General features: G+C 48.1%; 9 protein-coding genes and 1 non-coding gene across 10 annotated transcripts; 4 read left to right on the top strand and 6 right to left on the bottom strand.

Moving 5' to 3' along the window:
• Window positions 1–1440: 1440 nt before the first annotated feature.
• On the bottom strand, window positions 1441–4738 carry BDV14DRAFT_206175 (AAA family ATPase; the record flags this gene model as incomplete). Its single annotated transcript, XM_073774866.1, has 8 exons — window positions 1441–1590; window positions 1641–2060; window positions 2109–2181; window positions 2233–2419; window positions 2466–3300; window positions 3354–3469; window positions 3522–3625; window positions 3678–4738. 8 exons carry the CDS (start codon window positions 4736–4738, stop codon window positions 1441–1443), a joined length of 2946 nt encoding a protein of 981 aa, XP_073621891.1.
• A 1124-nt stretch (window positions 4739–5862) lies between these two features.
• BDV14DRAFT_23145 (uncharacterized protein) lies at window positions 5863–7523 on the top strand. The gene is made up of 2 exons (XM_073776337.1): window positions 5863–6307; window positions 6401–7523. The coding sequence occupies exons 1-2, from the start codon at window positions 5964–5966 to the stop codon at window positions 7032–7034; spliced, it is 978 nt and encodes a 325-aa protein (XP_073621890.1). The 5' UTR covers window positions 5863–5963; the 3' UTR covers window positions 7035–7523.
• A 263-nt stretch (window positions 7524–7786) lies between these two features.
• On the top strand, window positions 7787–8320 carry BDV14DRAFT_185720 (uncharacterized protein). Its single transcript, XM_073770713.1, has one exon. It carries the CDS (start codon window positions 8013–8015, stop codon window positions 8301–8303), a length of 291 nt encoding a protein of 96 aa, XP_073621889.1. The 5' UTR covers window positions 7787–8012; the 3' UTR covers window positions 8304–8320.
• On the top strand, window positions 8302–9442 carry BDV14DRAFT_185719 (uncharacterized protein). Its single transcript, XM_073770712.1, has 4 exons — window positions 8302–8490; window positions 8534–8635; window positions 8691–8972; window positions 9022–9442. The coding sequence occupies exons 2-4, from the start codon at window positions 8603–8605 to the stop codon at window positions 9124–9126; spliced, it is 420 nt and encodes a 139-aa protein (XP_073621888.1). The 5' UTR covers window positions 8302–8490; window positions 8534–8602; the 3' UTR covers window positions 9127–9442.
• Window positions 9443–9892: 450 nt separating this feature from the next.
• BDV14DRAFT_185718 (aminoglycoside phosphotransferase family protein) lies at window positions 9893–10980 on the bottom strand. Its single transcript, XM_073770711.1, has one exon. It carries the CDS (start codon window positions 10721–10723, stop codon window positions 9959–9961), a length of 765 nt encoding a protein of 254 aa, XP_073621887.1. The 5' UTR covers window positions 10724–10980; the 3' UTR covers window positions 9893–9958.
• A 1007-nt stretch (window positions 10981–11987) lies between these two features.
• BDV14DRAFT_206173 (DUF3435 domain-containing protein) lies at window positions 11988–14658 on the bottom strand (the record flags this gene model as incomplete). The annotated part of the gene is made up of 5 exons (XM_073774865.1): window positions 11988–13138; window positions 13204–13595; window positions 13676–13998; window positions 14050–14299; window positions 14357–14658. The coding sequence occupies 5 exons, from the start codon at window positions 14656–14658 to the stop codon at window positions 11988–11990; spliced, it is 2418 nt and encodes an 805-aa protein (XP_073621886.1).
• Window positions 14659–17190: 2532 nt separating this feature from the next.
• Window positions 17191–18489, top strand: BDV14DRAFT_206172 (uncharacterized protein; the record flags this gene model as incomplete). Its single annotated transcript, XM_073774864.1, has 1 exon — window positions 17191–18489. The coding sequence occupies one exon, from the start codon at window positions 17191–17193 to the stop codon at window positions 18487–18489; it is 1299 nt and encodes a 432-aa protein (XP_073621885.1).
• A 519-nt stretch (window positions 18490–19008) lies between these two features.
• Window positions 19009–21010, bottom strand: BDV14DRAFT_207275 (GMC family oxidoreductase; the record flags this gene model as incomplete). The annotated part of the gene is made up of 3 exons (XM_073775103.1): window positions 19009–19433; window positions 19499–20504; window positions 20558–21010. The coding sequence occupies 3 exons, from the start codon at window positions 21008–21010 to the stop codon at window positions 19009–19011; spliced, it is 1884 nt and encodes a 627-aa protein (XP_073621884.1).
• Window positions 21011–24147: 3137 nt separating this feature from the next.
• Window positions 24148–24248, bottom strand: BDV14DRAFT_t145. The gene has a single exon. It is a non-coding gene; the product is annotated as a tRNA-Thr (tRNA).
• Window positions 24249–25616: 1368 nt separating this feature from the next.
• Window positions 25617–26791, bottom strand: BDV14DRAFT_206170 (glycoside hydrolase family 28 protein; the record flags this gene model as incomplete). The annotated part of the gene is made up of 2 exons (XM_073774863.1): window positions 25617–26498; window positions 26546–26791. 2 exons carry the CDS (start codon window positions 26789–26791, stop codon window positions 25617–25619), a joined length of 1128 nt encoding a protein of 375 aa, XP_073621883.1.
• Between the last annotated feature and the right edge of the window lie 1011 nt (window positions 26792–27802).

The following is a 27802-nucleotide window of genomic DNA, read 5'->3' as shown; positions in this document are numbered from 1 at the left end:
AAAAGAGGAAACGATCTAGAGCACAGATTGCTTCTACAGAGGGTCTTTCAATTGAAGAAGGCCAGGCACTTGTACAAAACAGGAATCAGGTAAAAGAGGCTATACAAACTGGATCTATACTAAACGCACCAGACACATTGCAGCGCCGCGTACGGGCGCCCCCACGCTGCAGTGACTGTCATATTATTGGACATAGACGATTACAGTGTCCTAATCGTGGTATTATTTAGTTTTTATACAGAAATGCATGTTTTGGTTGTTTAAAAAACCTTGAATTTTCAACCATGGTAAGAGGTGGCCCGCTCGCTTACATGGCCCGCTCGCTTACCGAATACGTTATTCATTCATTTTTATATCGATTAGTCATCAAAGTGGTATCCACCAATAGTAGCCACCTCAGAAGCTCACACAGAATCCTCTGCACGTGACAAAACGTCATCGAGTCTTCTCTCATCCTCCCTCACGAGAACGATGAGTGAGAGCAGCTCCTCGGACTACAAGGCGCTTTTCCCAAGGCAGAGGAGAAGAGAAAGCAAGAAGCTGAGCTGAGAAGACGGGCAGAGGAAAGATAGCGCAACCGACCGACGACTTTTGAAGACTTTATTCCCATGATCTCCTGTGGCGGCCGCTAAGCCCCTTCTCGCTCCGCAACCGGCGACATTTGCCCTCCGACCGGAAATACTGCCCTATTGCTTCCGTGGACAAATTGTGCAGCTAGACAACAAGAAATCCTACAAATTGGTTTGCCGCTACCTACAGCCTACGGAAGAAGATGCACGGGAATTTGTCGAACTTTACCGCTCAGCTAAAAAACGTGTCAAGACACTATTTCTAGCTAATACAGTGTATTTCATCTCCGACAGAATTATATATATCGCTGGTCGCGTTGGAAGACATGGCCGCCGTTTTGCCCGCCGACCGTTAGGGTTTAGTTTCTCCTCGATCTCGTTCAATTGTTCTTGAAGGTCCGAGGTAGTATTTTGTATCCATGCCCTGTAGTCGTGGAGAACTTGGCGTGTGACAGCAACAAGCTATAAATGGCCGCAACTTGCAAGACAAGTTGACTTAATTCTTTGCGCCTAGCAAAAGTTTTCTAGCCGTGGTGATGAACAAAGAACCCTTCCACATGCCTGACCAGCCACTTTTTCCAGCCTGGACATTCCTCTCCGGTTACACAGCTTATCTACCCAGGAAAGGCACTGTAACGCTGACTACTTGCCATCAGAATCTAAAGAGGTGCGCTGATAAGAATGCTTGACAGCAGAGACTAGGCTATGTTTGGAACTGAACGGCGAAGACGCGCAGCTGGTGTACTCAGCCTGTATCTGTCTGGATTGACTCGATTAATTCTTTTTGACTGCCGAAGTGTACGCCTAATTCGAAATGCGACCAAATACAAGCAGAATAGGCTACCTGGGCGACACGGCACTAGCCTAGCAATCAGGAGTAAATACTCTCCAAGTGCTCTGGCTTGCCGAATTCATTCGTGAATTTCTCATTTGACTTTGCCGCCATTTCCAGGTGCTCATAACTTAATTGTTTACCATCACTCGTGGCCAGTGCATGTGCGATAGCAGTCAGGTTTTTGATCTAGTTATGTCATCAATAGGCAGTTCTGTGTGGTTCAGATAGTGCCTTACCTCTCGTCCGTTCAAGGCAAGGGACTCTAAGCGCTGACGCTCCTCGACTTTGATGCTGCTTGATCCTGCAGATGTTTGAGCCTTCGAGAGAAAGTAGTCCCAAATTTCCCTCCGACTTTCGTTTGTGAGGTCCTCATATTTGACTTTGAGATGAATGCGGCTCAAAATCGCATCATCAAAGTCAATAGCCCGGTTCGAAGTGAGGAAAAGAATACCCTCGTAGTATTCTAATTTTCGAAGGAAAACTGTTAAAAGGCGATTATGGGCATCAAGATAAGAGGTTCGTCGCTCCATAAATGCGTCTGCCTCATCCAAGAGAAGAACCGCATTAAAATGTTTCGCGACCCTGAATATGATGTCAAGCTGGTGCTCCAGTGCATGAAGGTCCCCATGATCAACTATTAGTTCGCCGGCAGATATCTAGACCACTTTAGCAGAGTATCAACAGCGTTGGTATCTTCTACTTACAGAGTAGAGAGGGAGTTTAAACCACTCTGCTGTTGCTTCAACAGTAAAAGTCTTGCCAACGCCTGTAGGACCACTAGAAAACGGTTAAGAAGGGATAGGCCATCGCGAGGACGAAAGAACTGACTGTAATAGTATATTGATTCCACGTCCCTTTCCTTCGATGATATCGTCGAATGGCACAGTCTGAGTAAGGCCCAAGCGGGATGTTGCCAGCGACAGGAGTATTTGCTTCATGTCCTGTGAAATTTTGAGGCAGTCGAATGATCCTGGGTTCCACACGGCCTCATGGAGATCAGCGACCGCGCATTCCACTGCACAAGGGTTAGCTTTGCCCTGCATAAAGCCTATGTAACCCACAAAAAGCCTTTTCCATGAAGCTGAAGCAGCGAACGGTTGGACAACAGACCAAAAAGTCCTCATTTGTCATCTGCTGCAGTTTTATGCCTTTCTGACGCATGCCTTCTTTCTCCCTCCGCCGGCCATCATCAAAGAAAAAGTCCAGATTCGTTTTCTGCATGCCGGAGCTCTTCTGCCAGATATCCTGAATGTGTGGTCTGGAGTAATTTGGTCGCATCTCTCTGAAAAAGGCAGCATCCACCGCCACTCGGCTGTTGATGTTTATTTGAACTGGTTTCCCCTCTTTCATAATGAAAGCAGTGCCATCACAATGCTGAATATGTGTGCCGGTTAACTTACAGAACTTTTGACCACTCTCAACAAGACGTTGGCGGACTTGTTCGTGGTCAGGATGATGATGAAGAGGGAAGGCCTGAAAGGAGTTGATCGATTTGGCGCCCCGGAACTTCTCAATTCCAAGTGTAACGCATGCCTCGCCGAAGGTCCAGCCGTCGAAGTCCAGATATCTGCATTCTAGCTTGTAATATATAACCCCATCTTGGACTGCCTGCTCGCCAGCGTCAAAAATAGCACATCTGGGCTTGCCTGTCCCGAGACAGGTGGAGTACACAAGCTCCCCGGGTTTGAAGAGTGTCCAGAGAAGGTCATAAGTAATCTGTCGATGTGGCAAGAGCGAGGCAATGCGTTGTGAGGTAGATGCATACGCATTGTTCAAATAATCAGTGAGTAAAGTGAGGTGCTGTGCCTCTCTAGGATCTCGGCTCTTGTCATCCTGCAACTTTTGTATGTGATCGTGAAACTCCGGCAGGAAGTGAAACAAGATGTTTTGCTCAATCTTGGGCTGTTAGTGCTGCTGTCCAATCCATTTCAATGATTGGCACGACATACTGATGGCTTGTCCTCGAGTAGGCTGACTACCCGGACATTCTGCAGGTCTACCCGCAAGGCATCCCGGAGAACTTTTGACTTGACATCAATGAAAGTAGTAGTTTTGGACCTTACATCTATGCATGGGGTTAATTATCCTTGTCTGAGCTGCACTGGGGGCACACGCACCAACATGGTTACGGACGAGAAAGACATGTTCATCCACGTAGTCAATTTCCTCCACTGTCTCTGGGGAGTCGACAATTTTATAGTTGGACGTTTTTTTATCCCATCTAACTGGCAGTTAGCGATCTGTGGTACAACCGCTGAAACAGGGAATCATACATCTCCAAGACAACTTTATATTCCAGCGTGGGTGTTTGAGCTTGTTTCTGGTTATGAGTTGACCGGGACTTGTGCTCAAGTCCATCTTCGATCAGCCGGCTTGTTGTAACAGACTTTTCTGGAATCTCTGAGCTGTCCTCTCTATCGGCGGCCTTTGCCAACTGCTTCTCTAGCTCGTCTGTATCAAGCGGCGGCCTTGAGGGACCGGGGAAACCGACAGGAGTGGGTGGCGGCTCACTGGGAAATATAGCCGGAGCGGACCAGTCACTCACAGCTGACTCAAGTTTGTCGGCAGCCGCATTTGGTAAAGGCGTCTTTCTTTGGTCCTGTTCACTGGCATTCCTTACCCAGTCCTCCACTTCTGAAACAGCTCTCACTGGTGACTTCTTGCGTTCCAGCAGATAGGACAGAATCTCCGCTGGACTGAATATCTTCTCTGGCACCTTGGCGGCAAACTTGATGGCAAGCCCCTCCATGTTTTCGTCATCGATATCTTCTGTCGCGTGCTTATGGGCGTCAGGCATCTGCGAAAAGACTGTACGGAAGAGTCTGGCCGTAACATCCCTGTCGACGAGCTCGAAATACACTTTCCTGTCAATGCGCCCTGGTCGTATGAGTGCGTCATCGAGATGCTCAATATGGTTTGTTGTCATGATAAGGACACGGCCTTCTTGAGATGACACACCATCTAGAACATTCAGGAGGCCGGACAAGGTTACTCCAGAGGCTGGGTTCGTTGTTTGGCCCGCATCACTATCGTCTCGTCGTCCCATGCCAGCGGCATCGACATCCTCTAGAAGAATGATGCAGTGCGGAGGAAGATCAGCAAACAGTTTCATTAGTGTTTTGTCGCCAACACCTGACAAGTTAAGTGTATAGATGTCCAGATCAAACCGGCCCGCGATAGAGAAAGTGAAGCTGGACTTCCCGGTTCCAGGAGGCCCAATGAGGAGATATCCTCGTCGATAGGGGAAGCCGCGCGCGACGTACCATCTCTGTGTCGATTCGTCCAGGAATTCTTCCATATCTTTCACCAAGTCGGTTTTCATCTGTTCGTCCATGATAACTGTGGAAATTGGTCTGATCGACTTCAAATGAGCTTTTTTCCATTCACCCTCCTGGTGCTCAAAGACCGACACCTTTCTGTGAGTGGTATTGAGGTATTCTCTCCGGCATTCTTCGATTAGTTCTTTCAAAATGCTTGGCGACCGGCCGATCGAGGAGATATAGATATCTTCTCGGTGCTCTCTCACGGCACATCGGAGTGTAAGTAAATGTCCCCTGTACCAGAAGGGAAAGGACCCGTCCCAGGGAGAAAAAGATAGGGGCTTCTGCTTCGCATGAGCCCGAGCGATACTTGTGTGCGACGATCCCACGCGAGCGACCAAGGACTGAGCATTATCGACAAACTGCTGGCGGGCAAGCCAATCTACCAACATGTCATACACTTCGTTATAATAAGATATATGGATCGTCGAAGCTGTTGTCCATCAGACATGTGCCGTTGCAAGGGGGGAAGTACGAACTGAAGTAATTTCTGACAATACTACTAATGCAACCAGAAGCATACCGAACAAAAAGCACGAAAATTCCACATGCACAGAGAAACCGAGTGAAGCCGTTCAGATTGCCAGCTAGGAGCTGCTGTGCGGAGCTAAAAATGAAACTGAAGCCCGGAAAGAAGATATCAACAAGGGACATCTGGGGATGCATGTATTGAGGCGGCAAGGGGCTTCCTCCGTTGGGGTTCATTGTGGTTGATACAAAAATTGATGAAAATACTGTAGGCGTTCTCTGCAAACACCAAGGATGTATTAATGAGAATGATTCCTCAAGGGAATAACGCTTCCTTTATAACCGTCAAAGAGATACAGTAGTTCAACAGAGGATAGGCCCAATCCCGCCCATCCCTCGCTTGTATGCGAGAGTATCATTTTATTCTTGTGTACTTGCATTATCTCGGTTGAGTGTATGGAGCACGATCCCTTACCAATGCAGCCACCGTCACCATACTTCCTATCTCGGAGCGATCAGCATCGTGATTGGTTCGCTTTGCTTATATAAGATTTATTTCTACGTGTAGTTACCTTATGCGCAAAGACGTATAAATCCCCGGTTTCCACCACTTTTCCCACCACTTTTCCCACCACTTTTTCCACCTCTCTTCCACTTTCTTTCCACCTAACCTTTCTTTCAATCCCGGCCCCGCTCTATCTATACCCTCCATTTTCCCACCTCATTTCCCAATCATCTTTCCAAGACTCTTCCCATGTACGAACCTGCATCATGAAACAGAAGCCACTTCTTGCCACAGATGCTTTGAATAAGCTTCTCTGCGTTGCTCGGGAACTCTCCGTTCTTAGGCGTCTTGGCAAAAGTGACGAACGCCAAGTAGCAGACGCTTTAACGACATTGAAGTTATTGCAGACTGCCTCTAAGCGGATAAAATACAAATTATTTTTATCCAACGTACTCAAAAAATATGGTCCACACATGGTTCTTTTATGCGCCGTGGCTTTAGGTCAGGTTGCTGTCGCCAATATGCGCAATGGTGAGCGCACTCAGCTCGAGGATCTAATCGGAACTCAATCGGAACTCGTAAATCTCGCCATTCGAGATCTTGCTATCAAGTGCGGAATACCGAAATCTGTCGATAGTATGCCTTTGCCTGACGTTTTCCGATTGTGGCTAATTACTATAGACTTAAGCTTAAGTCATGACAGCTTGGAGACACCCGAAGCGGATTTGCAGACTGAAGTGCAATCGATCGGTACCTCCTCTCCGAACGTACCTCGCAACGAGTCACTAGGCCAGACGACAAGATTTGCCATAGCGCAGGAGCAACAGGTGATCTCGCATGCATCACTTGAACGGATTCCGAGAGTTTTCAACGAATACGTGTGTGGGGCGATTAGGAGGGTCTCCGTTCAGAATAGTGGCATTCCCATGATAAAGGCAGCTGTAACAATGACCTTTCCTCGATCGGGGCTGGTCGACTGCCTCATGAGCTTGGATATTTGCGAACAGGAAGTCGAACAACTTGCGCTAGATTTGTTTAATACAGAGGTGAAATGGATGGAACAGGTGTTGCACGTTGTCGTTAACGGAGGAATCACCCTGATCATGCCCAATTCCGAAATTACTCTCAAAGGCGTTCTAGATGAAGCCATTATTAAAGTATTCGGCCACGATATCTACGGAGCAATCAGCACAAGCCGTGTTCGGACCAGGGAATTTGACCAAGAGAAGCTCGTAACAGAATGTGTTTCAATGATCCTTACGAAAACAGGGGCATTCATCAATCTATCTCTTGGTCTGGAAGGGGCAGTTCAAATACAAAACAAACTATATACCTAGAATGGAAACCATTTCTCCGCTGCATGGCCAGTTATTCTTCAATCACTTTCCCCTTGAACAAGTACAACTTAGTGCCTGTTGGCACTTGCCCTTGTCCTGACTGCATATCAAGCATCCTCCCATCGCTGTCTTTCTCAAACACGGTAACGTCACACCCCTTCCAGTATACCCATTGGCCTCTGCCCGTAACCCATTTAACAATATTATCGGGGACTTTATCGAAGTCGATCGTCGAAACAAGTTGGACGGGTTCAAAAGCCTAATAGGAATTTAGAAGAGCCCATGCCATAATTCGTCTGGTTTACCATGAAGATGCCCTGACTTGCAACAAGACGAGAAGCTCGAAGACGTATCGTAGGGTACTTGCGTGTGAGAATTTAGAGATGCTGGAATCCTAACCGCACTGAGCAAAGGAAGTAGAAGTCCGTTCGCGCTCGACAAAATAGTTGGCGCTCAACCGAAACATAATGGGAGCCTGAAAGATGATCTTGAGGAGGGTTTCAAGAACGTACCTTAGATCTCTTCGAAGAAAGTGGGAGAACCACGTGATGGTACGCACGTGACGGACAAAGTTAGGCACCTATGCATAAAAATTCGCGAATCTTAACGGCGTCAACGGGGCCGTCACGGGGAACAGATTGGGGGATTCAGCCCTGGGGAGGCAACTGATAGAAAACCCGGTAAAACAAACAAGCATCTACGATGATGCTTTTTTGCTTCTTCAATACCGAGAAGGCTCTCGTGGGGTCGCCTGACAGGCACAATGACGCATGTTGTCTTTCAGAAATACCGATTGTGGGTGGGGCAATTCGGCACGGCAAAGGGGGCAATAATTCTCCGAGGAGGAACGGCGCTAGAACTAAACGCGCTTCGTGCAAGGATCCAAGGCTCCGAGCTTGGTACATGACATTTCCCGGTTCCATGGTAACGCCAAGAGATGAAAGGATTGAATGAAAGGTGGAAAGAGTGGTGGAAAGAATGGTGGAAAGACAGGTGGAAAGACAGGTGGGAAGACAGGTGGGAAGAGTGGTGGGAAGCAGTCATAGAGCAAGAATATGGCCAACCATTCGAAGTACTTATAGATCGCAGTCTTGTGTACTTGTGAAGGATATACAACTATGGACGCTCAAGAGATATTCCAACTTGCTGCATCGACTGCGGCTTCCGCCTGCTCGGGAGCAAGTCTTGCCTTTTGGCTTCTGTCGATTGGAGCTCCGCATCAGCCAGCGTTTCACAGCAAACCAGTTCTTCTTAGCCAGGCTGTTATAGGCGGAGTTCTAATCATTGGGTCAATTACTTCTATTGTGCTCACGATTCAACAAACAAATCCAGAAAGCAGTAAGCTACCGAGATCGCGGAAAAGAACGTATGTATTCCTAACCAGTTACGAGATATAAGCTGGTCAGTACAAGGAATCGGCAGTGGCTGTCTCTTACTTTTGCTTATTTTAAACGAGGTAAGGTAACTGTTCAGGTGAGGATGACGCTGACCTCTAATAGTATCTAAGTGTTTCTACTTTGCTGTCCAAAATAACTCATGTAGTTGCTGGTGCCTTCTTTGTCGGTACAATGATTATTCTGCCACTGTCAATATACCTACCGGTGCGTCTAAATTAGCCATTATTGACCAAATGCTTTACTAACATTCTTGTGTTAGGAGCATCATAATCTCCTACTGATCTTGTTCATGGTCACTGGCTTGGTCGGCCTTGGCTTTGTTTACGTCCAATACTTTAAATTCTGGGTTAAATGCATGAAGCTAGAGAGCATTCAGACAAGTGCTTTTGAAGTGTTTTGGAGACACCCAGGCCGCACAGCTCATAAACTTCAACGAGCGTTGTGGGCAGCATCCGTCTTGTCGATAGGGTTGTTCGTGCTCTTGCTATGCTTAGCTATCCTCGCTTCTACAAAACCATGCTTGTGGACCCAGATCACTATGGTATGTGCCTTTCCTGCACCAATGATATTAATAACTAACATTGCTTCAGCTCCAAATCGCGATAATCAGCCTAAGAAAGGCTGTCCTATCAGCCTATCTCCTCGATGCCCCGGACGGAAGGATAAATGCGTCAGCTCCGCATGAATGCGCTTAACAGCGCTTAAGGACCAATTTCTCGACAGGGGTACTATTGCGTGCTTGTTACTCATTTGGAATGCGTCGAATTTGGTGCGTGTTGGCCTTGGCATCTCAGACAGGCATAGCAAGCTGGCGATTCAGATCCCAGACCAATGACAGGGCGGATGGGAAAATCGATGGTGCTTTTGATGGAAATTCTGATGGAATTTCTGTTAAAATGGCTTGCAGCTGGCAGTACGATGTAAACAACTCCCTTCACCTCGCGTCTCACTGAACACCGCTCAGGCCCGGTAAGCAGGCCCAAGTGGCAGGGTTCCCCGCTTGAAAGGCAGTCAATTCAATAAGAGTAAAAGTTCTAGGCTATAGTATTCCATATTCGCCTGACCAGGTATAAAATGGGACAAAGACTCGAACAGATTTGTTCGCTTACTTCACTTCAAATCTTCGCAATAAGAAAAGAGAAATAAAGCACGTGAGTTGCCTTAGTACTGTACAATCTATAAAGTTTATCCTAACATGGTCCAGCATTTCTCTTAACCAAGATGCCCTCCGAGATTGTATCATGCAAGCACTGTGGAACAAAGGTTTCCACTACTCAGTCCGAGTGCCCGAACTGTTTTAAGCCACCGCACTAAGTACAGCTCGAACAATGACTTCATCTCAAAGCACTGCCTAACGCAGGAGTAGAACAGGTACTCGAGGTCTTATTTATCGCCAACCATCCCCCCATCGTGCAAGGATGGTATAAAGACGGATGCGGTGGCGCTACGATGCCGAATTTACCTTTGTTGATATCTTATCTAAGTTTTGTCGGCAGTTGTGCCCATGTCAATAGCTGGCATTGCTCTTCACTCTCTTGGGCTAATGCTAAGAAATTTGAGTAAACTTTCCACGTCATCATTTTCTCCTTCGATTGCAACTGAAGGTCCTAGTCTTTCGTAGAATGGGGCCTCAAAGTATTCGGGGAAAAATCCGGCATATTCCCAATCAATAATAGCTCGTATCTTCAAGGTATCAGGGTCAACAATAACGTTTGGCTGAGAAAGATCATTGTGACAGAAGACATATTCGGCGTTATCAGATGACCTTATCGGCCAGTCATCTTTGACTGAGCACTTCATGACTCGATAGGGAGGGATCACAAGCCCTGACGGTCCACCTGTGGTATTTGACTTTATCGCGTGCAGGGTAGCCAAGTGCTGACGGAGTTCGATGCAAACTATTCTTTTCTGACCCTCGGAGAGTTGGGACATAGACGTGCCTTGAATATAATCCGTGATCAGAAAGAAAGAATCGTCAACCTCCAATGCAGCATGTACAGTTGGAACCGGAATGTTAGTTGTGCGTCGGATAAATCGTAAAGACTCTGCCTCATTTTGAAGTCTCTCTTTTCCTAGGCGAGGGATGTGAAGACCTCGCTGTGAAGTTCGAAACTCGCTTGGCCTCAGACTTCTCTTGATAAAGAGGCTATCACAATGATAGTAACCTCGCTCAAAGGTCAAGGCAATGCATCCATCAGGCGAAGGAGGTCGATTGCGCAGAGCATCCGTGTGTTTTTCGGTATATTCGAGCCTGTCATCGTCAACTGTATTGCTGCTGCCTGGATTCGACATTTGGCTTCAGATGAGTTTCCTGATGAACAGAACCTGATGGAAGAGGGAACACGGGTGGTGGAGAAACAGGGGTAAGGCGGTGGGGAACCAGAATAACCCTCCAGTCTGCCAGGTAATCGGCTGTGAGCGCTGGAGGTGGCTTCTATTGGTGGATACGAATCGGATGACGAATCTCGATATAATGAATGAATTTCGAAGGTCTTGATCTTCTAACTACCGTCCGTGTAGAGGCCTAAATAACTAGCCAGAGGTCTTACTAGATCCTGAAAGAGGGGTAATATCGTATCTGTATCCTCCAGGGGTGATATATCACATCCAGCGATAGTATAGATCAACTTAAAAGGAGCAAGGCACTGTCCTATTGGCTCAGCTGAGTAATCCCAAGTCCACCTTGGCTGACATCGGCCTACTGGCACTTGATGTTGGTGCTTGGGGCTTATGGCACGGCTGAACGGGCACGGCTGAACGGGCACGGCCACCTTTGGCAAATACACTCTTCCCTTCACAGTCTCCCTGCGCTGCCTGCTATGGAAAACAGGAAGTTCTAGCAAACAAAGCCTCTACTATCTACAATACGGGTATGCATTTACCTCAAGTGCGACTTGAATTTCTTTGCGCCTGGCAAAAGTTTTCTAGCTAGATTTGCCACGTGACTTAGTGCTATGACCGAAGAACCTACTCGAACCTTCCATATGCCTGACCAGCCACTTTCTCCAGGTTAGAGAATCCAACCCTCCTAAGCACATCGGGTTGAGCAACTAGGTCTCTATTACAGCAAGCCAATCAGTAGTATCGTATTCGGCAATCTGGCGCTCTAGCTCAGAAGAAGGACTGCAAGGTTAACGCCTTGAGCACTTGACTCACGTACTGTCCTTTACGCCGACTATCACTTATTGACTTCACGTCGACTTCACGTCGACTTCACGTTGACTTCACGTTGACTTCACGTTGACTTCTTGTCGACTTCTTCACATTAACTTTCCCGCCGACCTCTCGCTACCACCCTATCCCAGGGATCCTGAGTTGTTAAAGTTAGGAAATATTAAGACCTCTTCTTATTGCCTTATTCACGGCTAAAGTATTTGCTTAATTGACCTGACTCAGCTATTAAATATGGCAACTAGAGCGTGCTTCTTTGGGCTTTTGAAACATGTTATACAGAAACCAAATGCTTAGATAAAGGGAAGTAGAATGTATACAGCGTGAACAAAAGCAAAGGAAATTTGAGACTATAATGTGTTTAGGTAGAAGGTATAGAGAAAATCTAAATCGGGCCAAGAGCGGACAACGGGCGACGTGAGACGGTTCCATGCACTCTCTCGGCATGGTTCATCAATGCTGATTTACTCTCCAACTGCTCCTCGCAGACACTACATTTAACCCGAATATCTTTTGGATATGGTTTGACGTGAATGTCCACAAAGTGGCGGGAGAGTGACCCAGGGGTACCATAGTTCTTGGTTCGCTTACTTTCTGGCATGCAAGGATTTCCCAGACAAAGAAAGCAAATCGTTGGCCGGTCATCTCGATTTTTAATGCAGATAGTTTCGATCGCTTGGGAGAGGGTGTCGACTTTCCCGTCAAGCGAAGGGCGTTCTTGCCTTTTTGCAGGGGGAGCAGACGGTGAAGCCTCCATGGCAGGGCGTTTTTGGGTAACCTTTGGTTGTCTCATGGGTGGACCCTCCTCCACGTCACAGAAAGCAATAACTGCATGGATTGCGGCAATCCGGCGCTGATATTCCTTTTCGACGGTTGAGCCTGGTATGGTCAGGATAGTGTCTATCAGGATCATATGCTGCGGTGTCATATAGCCTGTTCGCTCCAGAGCACCCTTTACTTCTCCATCCAATAACTTCCCAGCAAGTTGCCTCTCGCTGTCAATCACTGGCTGCTCGTTCTTATATCTTTCCAGATTCTCACGCACTAAGCGGTTGCGTTGCCGTTGCCACTCATTCCGAAATATACGTTGCGCAACGCCATGTCTCTTGTTTGCTCGCGTGAACTCTTTCTCGCACTTCACCACATTATCAAGCGCCATTCTAGCCGACGATCGTAGCTTCTTCTTGACTTTTTTGTGATGTGCATAGTCCCCAAAGTTTTGCTGAAAGTCCTGTTCTGCCTTCTCAAAAGCGCGCTTTATCTTGTCCCGGTATTGTTTCCGTTCGGAGACTCGCTCCTGGAGAGCACGCACGCAAGGGATTTCGTTGACACAGCGAGTATCCTCAAGCTTGTAAGGTCGGCGGGGGTCGATGGACCGGCTCATGGATGCTGCAAACCGCATCAGCTGTTTCTGAGCTGGCAGCCCCCGAACAATCGCCTGAACGTCAACATGAATGCCGACACTATAATGTTTAACAAAGGTGTTGATGCTCGCATGCTGCAACATCACATTCTGGAGCTCGTTTGTAACTTCCGCTGTTTGACCAAGGCAATGGCGGTGTCAGTAAAATGTCTATTCTATTGTGAACAAGGAGACTCACGGCTGTCATTAAATGCTTTTGCAGCTCCATACCGCAGTCCATAGGGCTTTGTAACCTGCTCAAATCCTGTGATTTCGCCTCCCCGCTTCATTCGATATCGCAGTGCTCCTTCTGTTAGTTGTTCGTTTAACATGATTCGAATACCATCTAGTTCGCGCACTGCCTGGCAGAACACATATTGATCAAGAATTTCATCTTTCAATTTCAGCTCTTGTTCTCCAAGTCCATCCAAGACACCAAGGTTATACAAGTTTTCAGGACAGTCCACAACAAGCCCATCCTCTGAGAAATGCTTGAACGCCTTAATACGAAACAGCATCCCTAGCAGGAACACGTGAGGGCTCAAGACCAATGTTGGGTCAAAGATAATCTCAGGTATGGGAAAGGTGTTGCTGTCAGACAATATTAGCCATGATATACCATGCGACACCAGAGCCATTGACCCTAGGATTAGGTCTAGACCAAAACTTACTTTGCCTTCTTGCCTAAGAATGTCTTGGTGAACTCCGGAGTAAAGTAAATAAATAACCGGGGACGCCCTCCATCCGGATCACGGATTAGAGTTAGCACGAGGTCCCGATAGCGCAAATTAAGCATAGCCCCTGGTCGGCTACCAGTAATGGCAGCCAGCTGGCAGAAGAGCAGCAGTTGGATTCGAAGCCACCCAAACTGGAATGTCATCTCTGTTGTTGATAGGAGCACGCGAGCGAACTCCGCCACATCTTCAATAAACATAGTCGCCTTTGGTCGACGTCCGTCCAAAAGGCCTTTCTCCTTAGCAACGATCGCCAATACCTGTGGACTATTAGCCAAACCCCAAAATTCGCCAGGTCATCGGCCGCCTACATCAAGGATCTTAACGGTGATGTCTTTGCCAAGGCCCTGCCCAACTTCCGCCTTGTAAACCAGGTGCCACCACTTCCAGAAGGTCTCTAACGAGCTTTTGTATCGTATTCCTGGTGTCCGGCCTCCCTTCTTGTTTCGTCGCCGATCGCATCGCCAGGAGAAGAAGGCTTTGAAGAATCGGACAGTTTCCTCAGAGTCCGAAAGCCAGCGAAAGCGTTCAAGAGGATCATGTTTTCCTTCGTGGCAGAATCTAAAAAGACCATCAGTTAGCATTATTACTGGAGGCTAGCGCCCAATAGCTTCTTACTGGTTCCAGAAATCTCGTGTCCCGTCTAAACCAGTCTGGGTTTTTGGACTGTATCGCTTCTGTCGGAGTTGCGAGACATCCAGGCCTTCGGCCTCTTGGAGGTAGTACGCTGCAGAGCGTTCCTGTTCGTCCTCATATTCCAGGATTGAATCATTGTCAGAATCCACACCATCTTCACTTTCTTGTTCAGTTGCACTATCCAAGGATTCATCATCCATGCTTTCGTTGGTAAAGACGTTCGATACGTCGGTACTGGTGCCGCTGTCATCGTCCAAGCCGACCGGTCGACCAATATGTCGCATGGCAGACAGACAAGGGGGAAAGGGGTGCACAAGGAAGTGTTTGTTGGCTGCAAGCAAGTGTATGGTAGGATGAACAAGGTTGATTGTGAAAACAGGGAATAAAGGACAAATAATGCCTGGGGAATGTTGTAGGGAAGTCGCTCGAAAGCGAAGGAGAAAGGGGGAGAACCATGGCCGCCGAAGGCTTTAAATAACTGGGGAGGAAGAAGACGGTCGCAAGGGGAGCCAAAAATGGCTTCCTGCTCAGATAGTTGAGGGACGTTTGGAAGAGGACAGAAACTAGCCCTTCAGTCCGCGACAGCATGGTGCGTGGGCGTCAAGAGGGACCAGGCACCAGAGCAGGACGACCAACTAGCGCAGGCCGTGGTAGTAATTGCGTTGGTCGTGCGAGTACTTCCACGTGATGCCAATACCGCCAAGCGTTAGCAGGGCTCGCAAAACGGCGTCGATGGTAGCCGCTTTCGGCTGCTGGATAACTGTTTCATCGTTAAAGTAAGTATATAAGGAATATAATATACTACTAAAATTGAAGCTAAGTATTATATAATTTTAAATTTTTAATCTAGGTACTTCATTTATTATATAATGAGGTTATAGCTTTTACTAATCTTAATAGTAGTAAGAGTAGTGTTATAAAAGAACAGACCTTCTGCTCTTTCCTGACCTGGTAATTGTTATGGGCAAGCCCAAGATCTAGCTGATCAATAGAGTTCCTATTTAACAAGAAGAATTCACTAAGGGGAAGAAAGAAGGAAAGGTGAGTTCCCCGGCACGAGGGAACTCCTAATACAGGAGTGGAGCTGAAATGAGGCCACCTGGCCGAGTCGGTCTCAACCCTTGAGTCCGAAGGTGCCTGAGGACCCCATCACAGTAATCTCTTATAGGCTTATAATAAATAATTCAACTTATCTAATTCTTTTTTTAAATAGCTATTATATCTAACTAGTATAAGGACTAGTCATAGTTAATATTAAGTTTAGTTTAAATAAGCAAGGCTAATCGACGATCCGCACAAGGGTCACCGCGGGCCCAATGAGATGTCGCAGTTGCTAATAATGCGCCGGAGAGCTGTTGTCGGAATGATGGCCAGAGGAGTTTCGACGAGGGACGTATTAACAAGACGCATGCGGAGGTTATTGCGGAGCAGAATCTGATGCTTGAAAGGCAGTTGGAGGAGGTTGGGGCTGCGGAGAGAGATGGTAAGATGGGGGTGGGGGTAGATCTTGAGGGGTTAAGGAGGAGGCATGCGGTTGAGCTTGGGGAGGCGGTTAAGAGGGAGGAGGCTGTTAAGGAATTGCTTTGATTGTATCCATGTGGCGAGGATGAGATGCTCCCGTGCCAGACGTAAAAATTTGGCCCTGGCAGGTGTTTTTCATTTGCCATGGATCTAATTCATGACAAAGAGCGAGGGTTTCCTGGTTACACTATGAATTGACCTTCAATCAACCTACCGCGGCTACTTTCTACCAGTTCGTATCCCATCATGTCTCCATAAGCTATTTGACAGGAATTTCCCCCTGTATTCCGATGGTTTAGGCATGGAACTACGATTGACAGTCAGGGAACAGGTTGGGAAAGCGGCTGCCTTTCAGGGTGCCAGTGGACAGAGTAGTATTCCGATTTCACGAGTATGTAACAAGCTCTGACGCTCTAGGCAATTGGCTGGCGATTTATATATGCCCTGCATGTTTTATCTTGATCAATTTGTAAATATGGTTCTCTTGTCCCTCGCACAGGCTAAGTATACAGATATATACCTAGGGGATGGGGGAAGAAAAGGACTTTTGACGGCTTTATTAGACGTGGGCGAAGTTGAAGCTTATATCCTGCAGTCGAGGTAGGCTGGCTAAGCACGGACATTGAATGGTAGTATGTATACATAACTCGGTGGCTCAATTAGGGTTAAGCGGACGGCATATCCTACGCTACTCCATACCCTATAATCTTAGGCGCTCGATTCACCTAAGCAAAGGACCGGTAAGAGACATATTAAACTAGTCAAAAGCTCCGGAGACCTGATGAAAACCCGTCCATCAGATCGCACGGAATGGCAACTATAAACTGCGGACAAATCGGAACCGGGTCTAGGTGGTTTTAGGGCTAGCTTAGTGCGGGGTATACACGGAGGAAGCTCCGTGAAGAAAGGGTGCGCTAGTCTCTGATGAGTATCTAATGACAGTAGGGACTCTAAGGCGAGGTAGAGAAAGGCATACTATCCCATTTCATAATGCGCAGCCACCTGAACCGCCGATGCGGCCAAATCAGCGCACCAGCCTGAGAACGGAGCTCTCGGTGACTGCATTGGGGTTAAGTATGTATTGACTCTTCGCGTCGTGCCAGACCTACAAGTGGACTTTAATCAATCACTCGGACAGATGGATGTCTTTTGTTGGTATTAAAAGGGTTGAATGGCCGATTCTTAGTATAAGAAGTAGGGCTTTTCAATATGCAACGTGCCATTCGCCCAACCTGTCAATTCCCTCCCGGGTTTCTCTTCGCTTGACACTAAACCCCCACTCTTCAATTTCCATCATGAAGGCTTACCTCCCTGTGCTTGCTCTCGCAGGCATCGCTGCCGGACAAGCTCCAGCTTGGACACAGTGCGGCGGCATCGGCTACACAGGCGCAACAAATTGTGTATCCGGATACGGTTGCAAGTATCTGAACGACTGGTACTCCCAGTGCCAACCAGGTGATAATCAACCGACATCGTCTTCGACGACTCTCACAACAATGACCTCCTCCACAACAATCCCTTCAACCCCAACCGCATTACCAACAAGCGGCGCAGCGCAGATCCGATATCTCGGCCGCGTCAACCCAGCAACAAAAGAACTCACCTGGCCCGGCACCGGTGTAGCCTTTACCTTCACTGGAACCTCAGCGACTATAAACCTGGGCCAAGTAACTGGGACCCACAGTTTCGAACTAACGATCGACAAGGGCGAGCCCATCGTCTTCCTAGACGTCACCAGCACCACAACCTCAATCTCCACGCCCTCTGGCCTGGCAGACGGGACACACAGCGCCGAATTGCGCAAGCGCTCCGAATTCTATTTTGGCACTGTAACCATCGGGGCCATCACCACGGACGGCACGCTGATCGAATCTCCAGAGCCAGCACGTAAAATCGAGATAGTCGGCGACTCAATCTCCGTCGGGTATGGCCTTGACGGCGTGAACCCATGCACAAACACGGCAGCGCTCGAGAATAACCCGAAGACATACGCTGCGCTAGCAGCCAAAGCCCTCGAAGCGGATTACAGCGCGATAGCGTGGAGCGGGAAGGGACTTGTGCGGAATATCGCGACGGGAGAAGTTGACGATAGTCCGCTGATGAGGGAGCTGTATACGCGGTATGGCGCGAATGATGCAGATAACAGCTACCCCTTCGCAGCAGCAAACTCAGAGTGGACGCCTGATGCTGTCATCATAACCCTAGGCACAAACGACTTCGGGTACCTCGCCTACGACTCTTCAGGGCAGGCATACCCCGCGCGGCCCGTGATCAACGCAACGGAATTCACAGTGGGCATGATCGATTTTGTCCGAAGGATCCAGGATACCTACTACCCGGACGCCAATATCCACTTCTTCCTAATGGCAAGCCCGATGCTGAGCGATACGTGGCCCACGGCTGCAGATGCCCAGCATACGACGCTGTCGAATGCGCTCAAGGCGGCTGTTGGGCAGATCGGGACCAATGCGCATTTTGTCGACTGGCAACCGCAGGGGGCTGAGGTGGGTTGTGATTATCATCCGAATGCGGCTACAAATGCGATGCAGGGGGTGGTTTTGGCTGAGGCTTTGAGTGAGGTTTTAGGTTGGTGAGAGAATCGTAGGTACGTGAGGCGCTACGCTTATGTAGCAGGCGAGTAGTCTGTTGCGCATTGCCCAGAGCCGTTGATGGCAACATAGCTATATCTTAGTAGAATGTTTGTGCTGGCTGAAAATTCCAAGCCAGACTTTGCCTGACCATTCTTTCGAGTATATCCAGAGCATAAACTTATAATAGTTAAGCAAACAGTAGGCCTTGTTTTGAGTGAGTTTTGCGACCTCCGCCCTGCCAAGAGGAGGTAAGGTTAGTTAGGGCTACTGAAATCAAGGTATGGAAACTGACCAGGCGTGAACACTTCGATTAGGGCCTTTTTTTTTTTACCTTATATCCACGAAGTGATCCCTAACCCTCCTGCAAATTTTCCCGACTCTTGACCTTTTGGCATTGCTATGTTTGGGTACAATGTATATTGTCCCTAGCCTTGAGGCCGAATGGTCTTCGCAGAAAAGAACAGAGCAAAGTCGACACGGCCATGCTGTTATCACAAACTAAAGGATAATAATAGCTCACATTCAAAGAAGCGAAGTCATCGAAAACTCAAGCCCATGCTCCTCCTTGATCAAATCCGCCGCCTTCTCCGCAACAGCATAAACTGTGCTGACGATATTTCCACTAATATTATTAGGAAAAACTGACGCATCAGCCACACGCAGTCCGTGTACACCCTTAACTCTAAGCCGGGAATCCAAAGCATCCCCCAGTGCAACGGACCCGCAGATATGGTATTCCCCTAGGACAACATCGCGGACTGCCTCTTTCCCCTGCTCGAGGTCTTGTAGGTTAACTGAGGGGGATGGGTACGCTCTCTCTGCGATTGAGTCCACGAGGGGGTGTGCGCGGCCGAGTTTGTCGCCCCAGCGGGCGAGGGCGGCGAGAATAGTCACGTCGGCGGAGTGGGTGATATAGTTCGGTTGGATTGTGGGGGGTTGAGATGGGTCTGGTTACAGTATTAGTGGTTTTCGCCTGCCAAGGCTGCTATATGGGGCTGGATTCGGAACATACTATTGCTATGGATATGGATGTATCCTCTGGAAACGGGGTACTGGAGACAAAGCGCAGCGCTTAGCCTCGCTGGTTGATCTGGCAGTGGTGTGGTAAAGAAGCGGCCTTGATGCTCAATACCTCCATCAGGATTCAGAGTTAGAGGGAAAAGAACAAGTTGCAGGTTAGCTGAAGTATCGCTCTCAAGATGTTTGATAACCTGTTTTATTTGGCGCTCATGGAAGGGAGTCGTTGGCTTAACGGCCCGAATACTCTTGATAACTTCGGCCAGCTCCTCATTGGACAGGATACGCTTCAACGGGAGGAACCCTTGGGTACTTGTCATAGAGCTCAGCGGGCCGCCTTGGGTTTTGGTGTACTCCTGCACCGCCTGCTCTGCCTTTGAGGGGTCGCCAAAGCTGTCAAGTGTCATAACGCCTGGCTTTACCGTCCAGGAAACAACAGTCGCGCTGTGATCCTGGACATTAGCTCCAATGGCGTGGTTTTCGACTTTGCATTCGACTCCAGCTGCGCTGAGGACGTCGGGGTCGCCGATGCCTGATAGCTCTAGGATTTGAGGTGACTGGATTGTTCCCGCGGAAATAATGACCTCACGAGTTGCAGAGATAGTATAGTCTTTGTCATGGAATGTGATGCTGACACCCGTGGCTCTGGAGTTGTCGCCGTCAAGAACCACTCGGTTCACTCGCGCCTCAGTTAAGAGCTTCAAGTTCAAACGTGAACTACTTGGCTCGTAGTAGTCACGCCCGGAGTAGCTTCGTTTGCCCTTGTTCGGGCCTTTCCGGGTTACAGTTCCTAGTGTGTGGAAGAAGCCAATGTGGTCTCCGCTCCAGGCATCCTGGGGTTGCTCTAGGTCCGTGATTGCCGCTGCTGCTTCAATTACATAGTCCTGGACTGGAAGGTTTGCATCGTTGAAACTGGTTTGAATAGGACCGGTGGTGCCGTGGTGGTTGTTAATCAAAGGTGATGACGCTTTCATTGCATCCGGGTTGACGGCAGCGAGGGTCTAGAGAGCCAAAGTCAGCATGACTGAACTCCAGTAATAATGAAGAGCCTAACCTGGTGTTTGCGCATGTATGGCTGCATGGCCTTTGCTGACCACCCTTCGTCCCCAACTAGGACGGCCCAGTCGTCATAGTCCTGCAGCGAACCGCGGACATACATCATTCCATTAATGGCGCTAGAGCCACCAACTGCCTTTCCACGAGGAATATGGTGGATCTTCCCACGATTCCCCATCTGTGGTGCGGTATACATACACCAGTCATACTCAGGGTTCTCGAATAACTGCATTACTGCAGCTGGGGTGTCGATTAGCGGATCATCAATGTGATATTTGCCTGCTTCAATTATGCCGACGGTTACGCTGGGGTCTTCGCTTAGACGGGCAGCGATAACGAGTCCAGCTGTTCCACCACCGCAGACGATAAAATCGAAGGTGGTCTGAGTGAACTCCTCAATGGAGGAGACGGGAGATGAGGAGGCATGGTCGTTGGATTCTGGTTGTGCCATTGAAACTGTTGGCCACGTTAAGAAGTTGAGTTTAGACCTCTCGGATGAGAATAAAATCTGGAAAGGACATTGCGTTCTTTTCTAGTATGGTCGAACCGTGAAGCGTGTCCATGAGATACGCATAATACGGCACCGTTATATTGGAAAGATCTTGGCCCTTCAGCATCATTGGAGGCTTAATATAGCGCTTATGGAAGATCGTCAAGCTGAACTCTGGAATTGTCAGCTGCCACTCTATCGTCAGATAAATGTGCGCGGCTTGTCTAAAGGCGACAGCTGTCCGCAGACTTCGTACTCTTTCCGTATGCGTATAGCCAATCATCCGGCCCCCGATCGGCAAAATAGCGCGGAAGAGGGCGAGTTTCGAGCCCAATAAGAGGACAGTCTCTCTTAGGTCTAGTAGTCCCCGTGACGATTATTGGCTTAGAGGTCAAGCCAAGCGCGAGCCCCGCATTTGACGTTGTAATGGCTTTCTGGACTCTGGAGGGGCACAGTGTGCGAGCTCGAGAAAATGTGACTGGAAGTTCCATCTGTCATGGCATGATCCGGGCGCAAAAGTGCTTTATTCCGATATATTGGCTATCATGTCCATCTGTATTCTGAGCTGTCAAGCGACTGGAGCTGATTTGCTTGGCAAGGCATTGAGCCTGTCAATGCAAGTGCCTCTCAGTTTCAGGGCTCCTCAATCTGTATCGACAGGCACATGATGCCAGATGACGACTGTCGAATCTAGCATCCTCGAGTTGCGTCTGGAAAGCCCCGGGATGAACCCGGACATAAAGACTTTCTCTAACCCTAGTGGTTCCTGTTAGTGCATGATCTCTGCCTCCTTATACTTGCCTTGTTATACAAGGACTAAGCCAAGCTAGCTAGCACTAGTAAGGGTATCAGGATACTCAGGATTAAGGATCTTCTCATAATTCCGAAGTACTTATTAGTGCATGGCCTTAGCCTCCTTATAGCTGCCCTAGCTATTAAGTACTGAACCAAGTTTGCTAATGCTGCTAAGTGTCTCTGGATCCTCTGGCCCTAGTACCCTCTCTAAGCCTTCCAAATTCCGTCGGTACATGACTTCTGCCTCATCAGTGCCGCTCTTGCTGTCAGAAACTGAACTAACATTGCTGTCGCTGGGGAACTGGGATGGCCCCTGATTCTCATTGCCTTTCAGAAACTCATCCATCATGTTCCTTTCAACATTCGGATTAACAGCTTGTTACCTTTATTAATACAAGCCTATAGTAAAAAGAGGCATATTTAAGTTTTTAAACCTTAAAGCCAAAGCTTGTTCCATGCCAAGATATTTATACTTGCTGGAACTTTATATACCTAATACTTTGCCACGCAAAGCAACTATAGTTTATTATTGATACGAAAGTATGAGACCACGTGATCTCTAGCAGCCAAGCTACTCCAACCCCTGAGAATCCTGCCCCTCTCATGTATCAATCAAGTATCGAAGAAGCATCGAGAGAGTCGTCAAGGACTAGAGATTCAAGATACCGGCATCCGTTCCTTAGTAGGCTACGTGCGTGTGGTTGATACAGTGTCATTCTGCTCTCCTTCCCCTGTGCATATTAGAGAAATCATAACAATTATTAATAAATACTATATATGTCACGGTGCCAGCTTAGAGCCTCATTGCGGGCACGATGCTCGGAATGAGTATCGCGAGATTCTGCCTGTCCTGACCGCCCGGCTGACCGTTACTTCCTGAACTCCGATGTTGATCCTGTTCCTGACCTCTGAGCAACGTCTTGTTATACTAAGCGCCTGTCTGATAGTCTGATCCTGCATCCTGCCCGTGTATCTACTTCGTTATCCTATTCTGATTACGTTCCTAAGCCCGCACCTTGACATATAGTACCTGCCAGGGTTCAGGAACAACACAGGAAGACCTTTGCAAACACTTAGTAGACTTTTGCCATGTTGCAGGTTACATAAGTGCTGCTGCAGCTTCTCATAAAAGTCATGAATGTCCACCTCGTGTAGTTTAAATCCAGGTTTGCTTCTTGCAGTAGTCAAAAATCAAGGGCAAAAAAACATACAACAGCTGGGATTCGCATGTGGTCACCCACCATACTACTAACCAGCCGGCGTGTGGCTTAAGTACGGCTGAGCGGACGGGAAGCCCTGTTCTCCACACCCTGTGGTCGTATGTACTTAAAAACAAGAAGCTTTAAATTATTAAGCACGCAAAAAGAGAAAAATAATTACCATGCACAAGGAAGCCATATATGGACCATGAATAGAGTGTTGAGTAAGTTGAGTAGCACGAATTTCCGAGGATTTTGATTCGTGAGATTTTACGTTTAATCCTCCCTCCAGAAAGACCACGAATACACGAATCTGGAGGGAGCGCGGTGTGCGATTCCCTAAGGCTGGTGGACATGCTCAAGCGTTCAAAAATATATACAATGTGCACCATAGTGGTTGACAAGAAACCGCCTACTGCCTACGTTGGGATCATCTAGCCTCCCGCACCTCTCAACATGGCGAGCTGAACGCCAGCAAGACAACAAGAACAAGCTCTTATACGCGTCACACATTGGAAATGCCTGTATGGTACTTATAAAGAAGCATACGCGAGGTTTCAAACTAAGGATGTCAAGGGAAGAAAGAGTAAGTTACCTCCATGCCAGCGCCACTTAGACCCTGGTCAAACCTGCTAATAAGGAAATCAATTCACGTAAAGTTCATATGCTACATATTTATTTCCTAAAGCTGGATTCCAGGTCTAAAAATACAAGAACGCGAGCCCCTGTTTCTTCCACAGCTGCAAATGTAAGCCGAAGAGCAGCCCGCATAACAACCTCAGCTCCAATGCCCTCTTGAAGTCAAGCAGGACCAGGACACGTAGAATTATTGAAATCCCTCATAATGTAAGAGCAGACGGACACTATCTCAAACCAACAGCAGCCTTGGGGCCCAGGAATGGTCTGTTACCTCAAGTCAGGTAGTTAGTGCCCTTGCCCGAGACAGCTCTGGGTCTAGAGGGAATAGTAGAGACACTGCTAGGTGAGATTATATAGACCATGTCCAATTCTTCATATTCCCCCTCTTCCAAAAAATTCCCCCCAAAAATTCCCTTCCTTTAAAGGAATGCTCCTTAGCTCAGTCTACAAAGGACAAAAAACATGAGCCTCCACGCGGGATTGAACCACGGACCTTTGCATGTATTTATTACGGTATCTTACCGTAAGATTACAAGTGCAACGCTCTACCACTGAGCTATAGAGGCTATTTTTTGAGTATTAAGCTGTTATACACATTTATATCGAAACTGGAAGCTTATAGAATCTTCCCTCCCTTTTTTGCGGGCTTTTCTGTCAAGTGTGAGAGGCGGGAGGCTCTGGTCTAAATTTGACAACGCGTTACTACTTTGGGCTTAGTATCTGCTCTTGTGCTACCTGGGCTGAACCTAATTTAGAGCCAAGGTGGAATGTGCTCAAGGTGTCTTGTGCTTGATGGACACTATCAAGCCTTGCATGTGCTTTAGAATTGGTAACATGAAAACTATTCCAATATACAAACCGAATTTCATGTCTCGATGACCAAGAAACAGCTGGTGATAGCGACCTGAGTCCTTATGTTACTAAATGGCACTTGGCCATGAAACCGGAAGCTGAAGGTTGGAGATTCTAAGGGGCCTTGCCTCAAGAAATAGCCTCTATACTCAGTGGTAGAGCATTGCAAAAACTTGGGCTATGACGTGAAAAGCCTAATATGCTAAACTGACTTTATGAGTGGCATTTAAAGCCCCGTTCAAATGTAAGAGGCAGAGTTTGGTCGTGTCTGGGCTACCTACCGCCCAGACTATGGTACCTGCATGGTATCATCAACAATCGAGAGAGCTGAAGAAACAGTAATCTCACGTGCATTCAAATATTTGTTTGCAGGGGTAACTCATAGTATGAAAATTCTTGTCTTTGATGAGTTCCCTAAGAGTGGTTCTTATACGCTTTCCGTCCGACCGCAGCATTAGATTGAAGCTACATTATAGACCATGTCCTGGCGGTTGGTCTTGAATTATAATTATAGATACTTGGTAAACCTGCTTGTTATACTGTCATATGGAAGAAGTCTCTTAGACCTTCCTCTTAGTGGTGTTGTCACAGTGTACAACCAGATACCTGATTCCTGCCTGATTCCTGCCTGATAAAGGTATATATATGTGAGAGCAGTGTAGAGTCTACATCCTAGTCTTTTGCTGATAGTGCAGTGGTTTAGGCTTCTGAATGCTCCCAGGGGTCGCGCCGTGACAGGTGTTGTTGTATGGTTCTGCAGCCTCTACCATTATACTACATTACTGAAGACATCAGTGGGTGCGCACTCGATCACAGTAACAATCAGTATCTTGAGCAATTGGGATCGCTTAATTTCAATAATATTCCTTGACTGAAGAATTGAGAGAGTAAAAGAATACTGCAGTATTGTTGGCTAGGAACTTAGTACCTGTTTGAATCCCTAGGAGACTGGCTCCTTTAATTAAGCTAATAGAAGATTAAACACGGTAGGTTTTACTATAGTACAAGTCCAACGACACCCAAGTCACCCAGAGTCTGACACAATTCTAGACTGTGCCAACTTCCATCCTGAGGTAATGCGCCTAGCAAGAAGCAACGCTAGGAACATTCTCACACTCATCGTAGGTCTTACCACCAGAGACATCAACGCTGTCCCAGGTCCAGTCAGAGCAGCCAGAGCTACCGCAGACAATAGCGATGTTGTGGCCGTCAGAAGAGACAGAGCCAGAGACGTTGCTGACGGTGAGGTCGGTGATGGGCAGATCAGAGGTAGGGTCGCCGTGGAGGTCACCGCCGTCGTAGTTCTGCTCGATCAGGATACCGTACTTGTTGATCGAGTCAAGAGTGATACCGGAGTAAGTAACGCCCTTGATCTCACCGGACTCGCCGGACTTGGCCTTGATGCGGATACCGTTGTCCGAGTTGGAAACGGTCGAGTCCTCAAAGGTAACATTGTCAACGGTGTTGTCGTCACGGCCACCAACGGAACCAATGGACAACCCGTGTCCGCCAGAGCAAGTACCGCCGGAGAAAGTAATGTCGGTACCGGAGTTGATAGCGACGCAGTCGTCCTGGTTGTAGACCTTTGCGCCGGTGATCTTGACGTTGGAGGACTCGCCGATGTCGAAGCCGTCGGTGTTGTGGCCGCCATTGTCGTCACCGTCGGAGCTGTCGATGGTCATGTCGGTGATGGTGAGGCCGTCGCAGCCGTTGATGCTGACGGCTTGCACGGGGGTGTTCTCGATGTAAAGGTCCGTGATGGTGGAGTCGGTCAGGCTGTGGGCGTAGAAGAACTTGGGCTTGGTCTTGCCGCCGTTGCTGCCCTCAGAGTCCCACCAGCGGGCTCCGTCGGGGTTCAGCTTGGCGCCGGAGGCACCCTTGACGGTGATGCTGTTACCCTTGATCTGGAGGAGGGGGCCTTCCCATTCCTCGTAGCCCCAGGTGGTCTCACCTTCGAAGACGACCTGGAACCGTTAGAGAGGGAAGTAGAGAAGGGGGTTTGAGGTCTTACGGTGGTGCCGTCTTCAAGGTCACTCAGGTCGAGAGTGGTGCCGGAGGGAACGGCAACGTCAGAGAGAGTGATGGTGGCGCAAGAGGCCTGGGACTTGCTGGCAGAGGCAGCACCGTCCTCACCAGTAAAGGTGCAGGAGTCGCGCTTGTCGAGGGTCGCAGGAGCGGTGACACGGGGGTCAGCAGGGATGGCAAGAACGCCAGAAGCCACGGAGGCAAGGACAGCAGAACCGAGAAGCTTGTACATCTTGACCAGCAAGAATATTTTTGAATAAAGAGAGCGAAGGAAGGAAAGAGAAGTAAGGGAATGAATGGGATCCTGAGTGCTTGGAGCCTGGCTAAGTCTGGAATCCACGAGACTGACAAGCACCTTTTATACCTAATCTGCTCTCTACGTAATCTACAAGGCGAGGGGACCTTTGTACTCCGTACCTGACTAGCCAAGGTCCAGAAGCCGTGTGGGTGGTCCGAACTCCTGACTCTGACTGAAACGGCGTTGATTAATTAGGGCTGAGCGCGCACCTCCGCCGGTGTCGGATTGCTCGATGGTCCTCATCAAATCTCCCTTCAATAGGGCAGAGTGGACCACTGCGGATGTTCGATCCATTGGTTTTGAGAACCCCCTGAACAGAATCTTCAATCTAGAAGCAATATATTTGACGGAGAAAAAAGCTTCTGCCTGCTGAAGAACAAACAAGCTCCGCCAAGGACGCTTCTTGTTTCTAGTTCCGCGAGTAAAAGTGCATGTTGGTATTGGTGACGGGGACGGTCGTTTCAGGGTGTTTCGAGTAGATAAGAGCCCCATACTGTGTAATTTAACTCCAGTTCAGCGTCCAGCCTTATCGGTTGACTCGGGAAACTCGGATCGCTTAGTGTCTGTACTGTGGGACGTGCGTCGGGTTCGGGTTGCCAGGTTGGAGACGAGAACAATCCATCTCGAGTCTGAATGTGCTTTGCTCTCAGAAAGTTAAATAAACATATACAAGAAATAAAAAGGCATGTGGCTTTTTTCATGAGCAACATATTATCTTTAAATAATTCCATCCTTTGTTGACATCGCCCTACGATTTACCTGCCCGACCAGCATTCGTGAGCGACCATTACCACCGCAATTACAATTAGCATGGGTCCCTAAGCGTGTTTCTTTCTCAGGGGTAACTAATATAGATCAATTTAGATATACCGCTAGCTAGTCAAGAGGTGACATTGTCAGTTGTGATATCGTTTTAGCGTCGCCGGCACACTACGGAGATACGTC

Source organism: Aspergillus stella-maris (assembly GCF_047715825.1).
Source record: "Aspergillus stella-maris strain CBS 113639 unplaced genomic scaffold BDV14scaffold_123, whole genome shotgun sequence".
In the NCBI taxonomy this organism is placed as follows: Eukaryota; Fungi; Ascomycota; class Eurotiomycetes; order Eurotiales; family Aspergillaceae; genus Aspergillus; species Aspergillus stella-maris.
The sequence above is the reverse complement of the archived record's forward strand: the minus strand, read 5'-3'. Positions and strand labels throughout refer to the sequence as shown.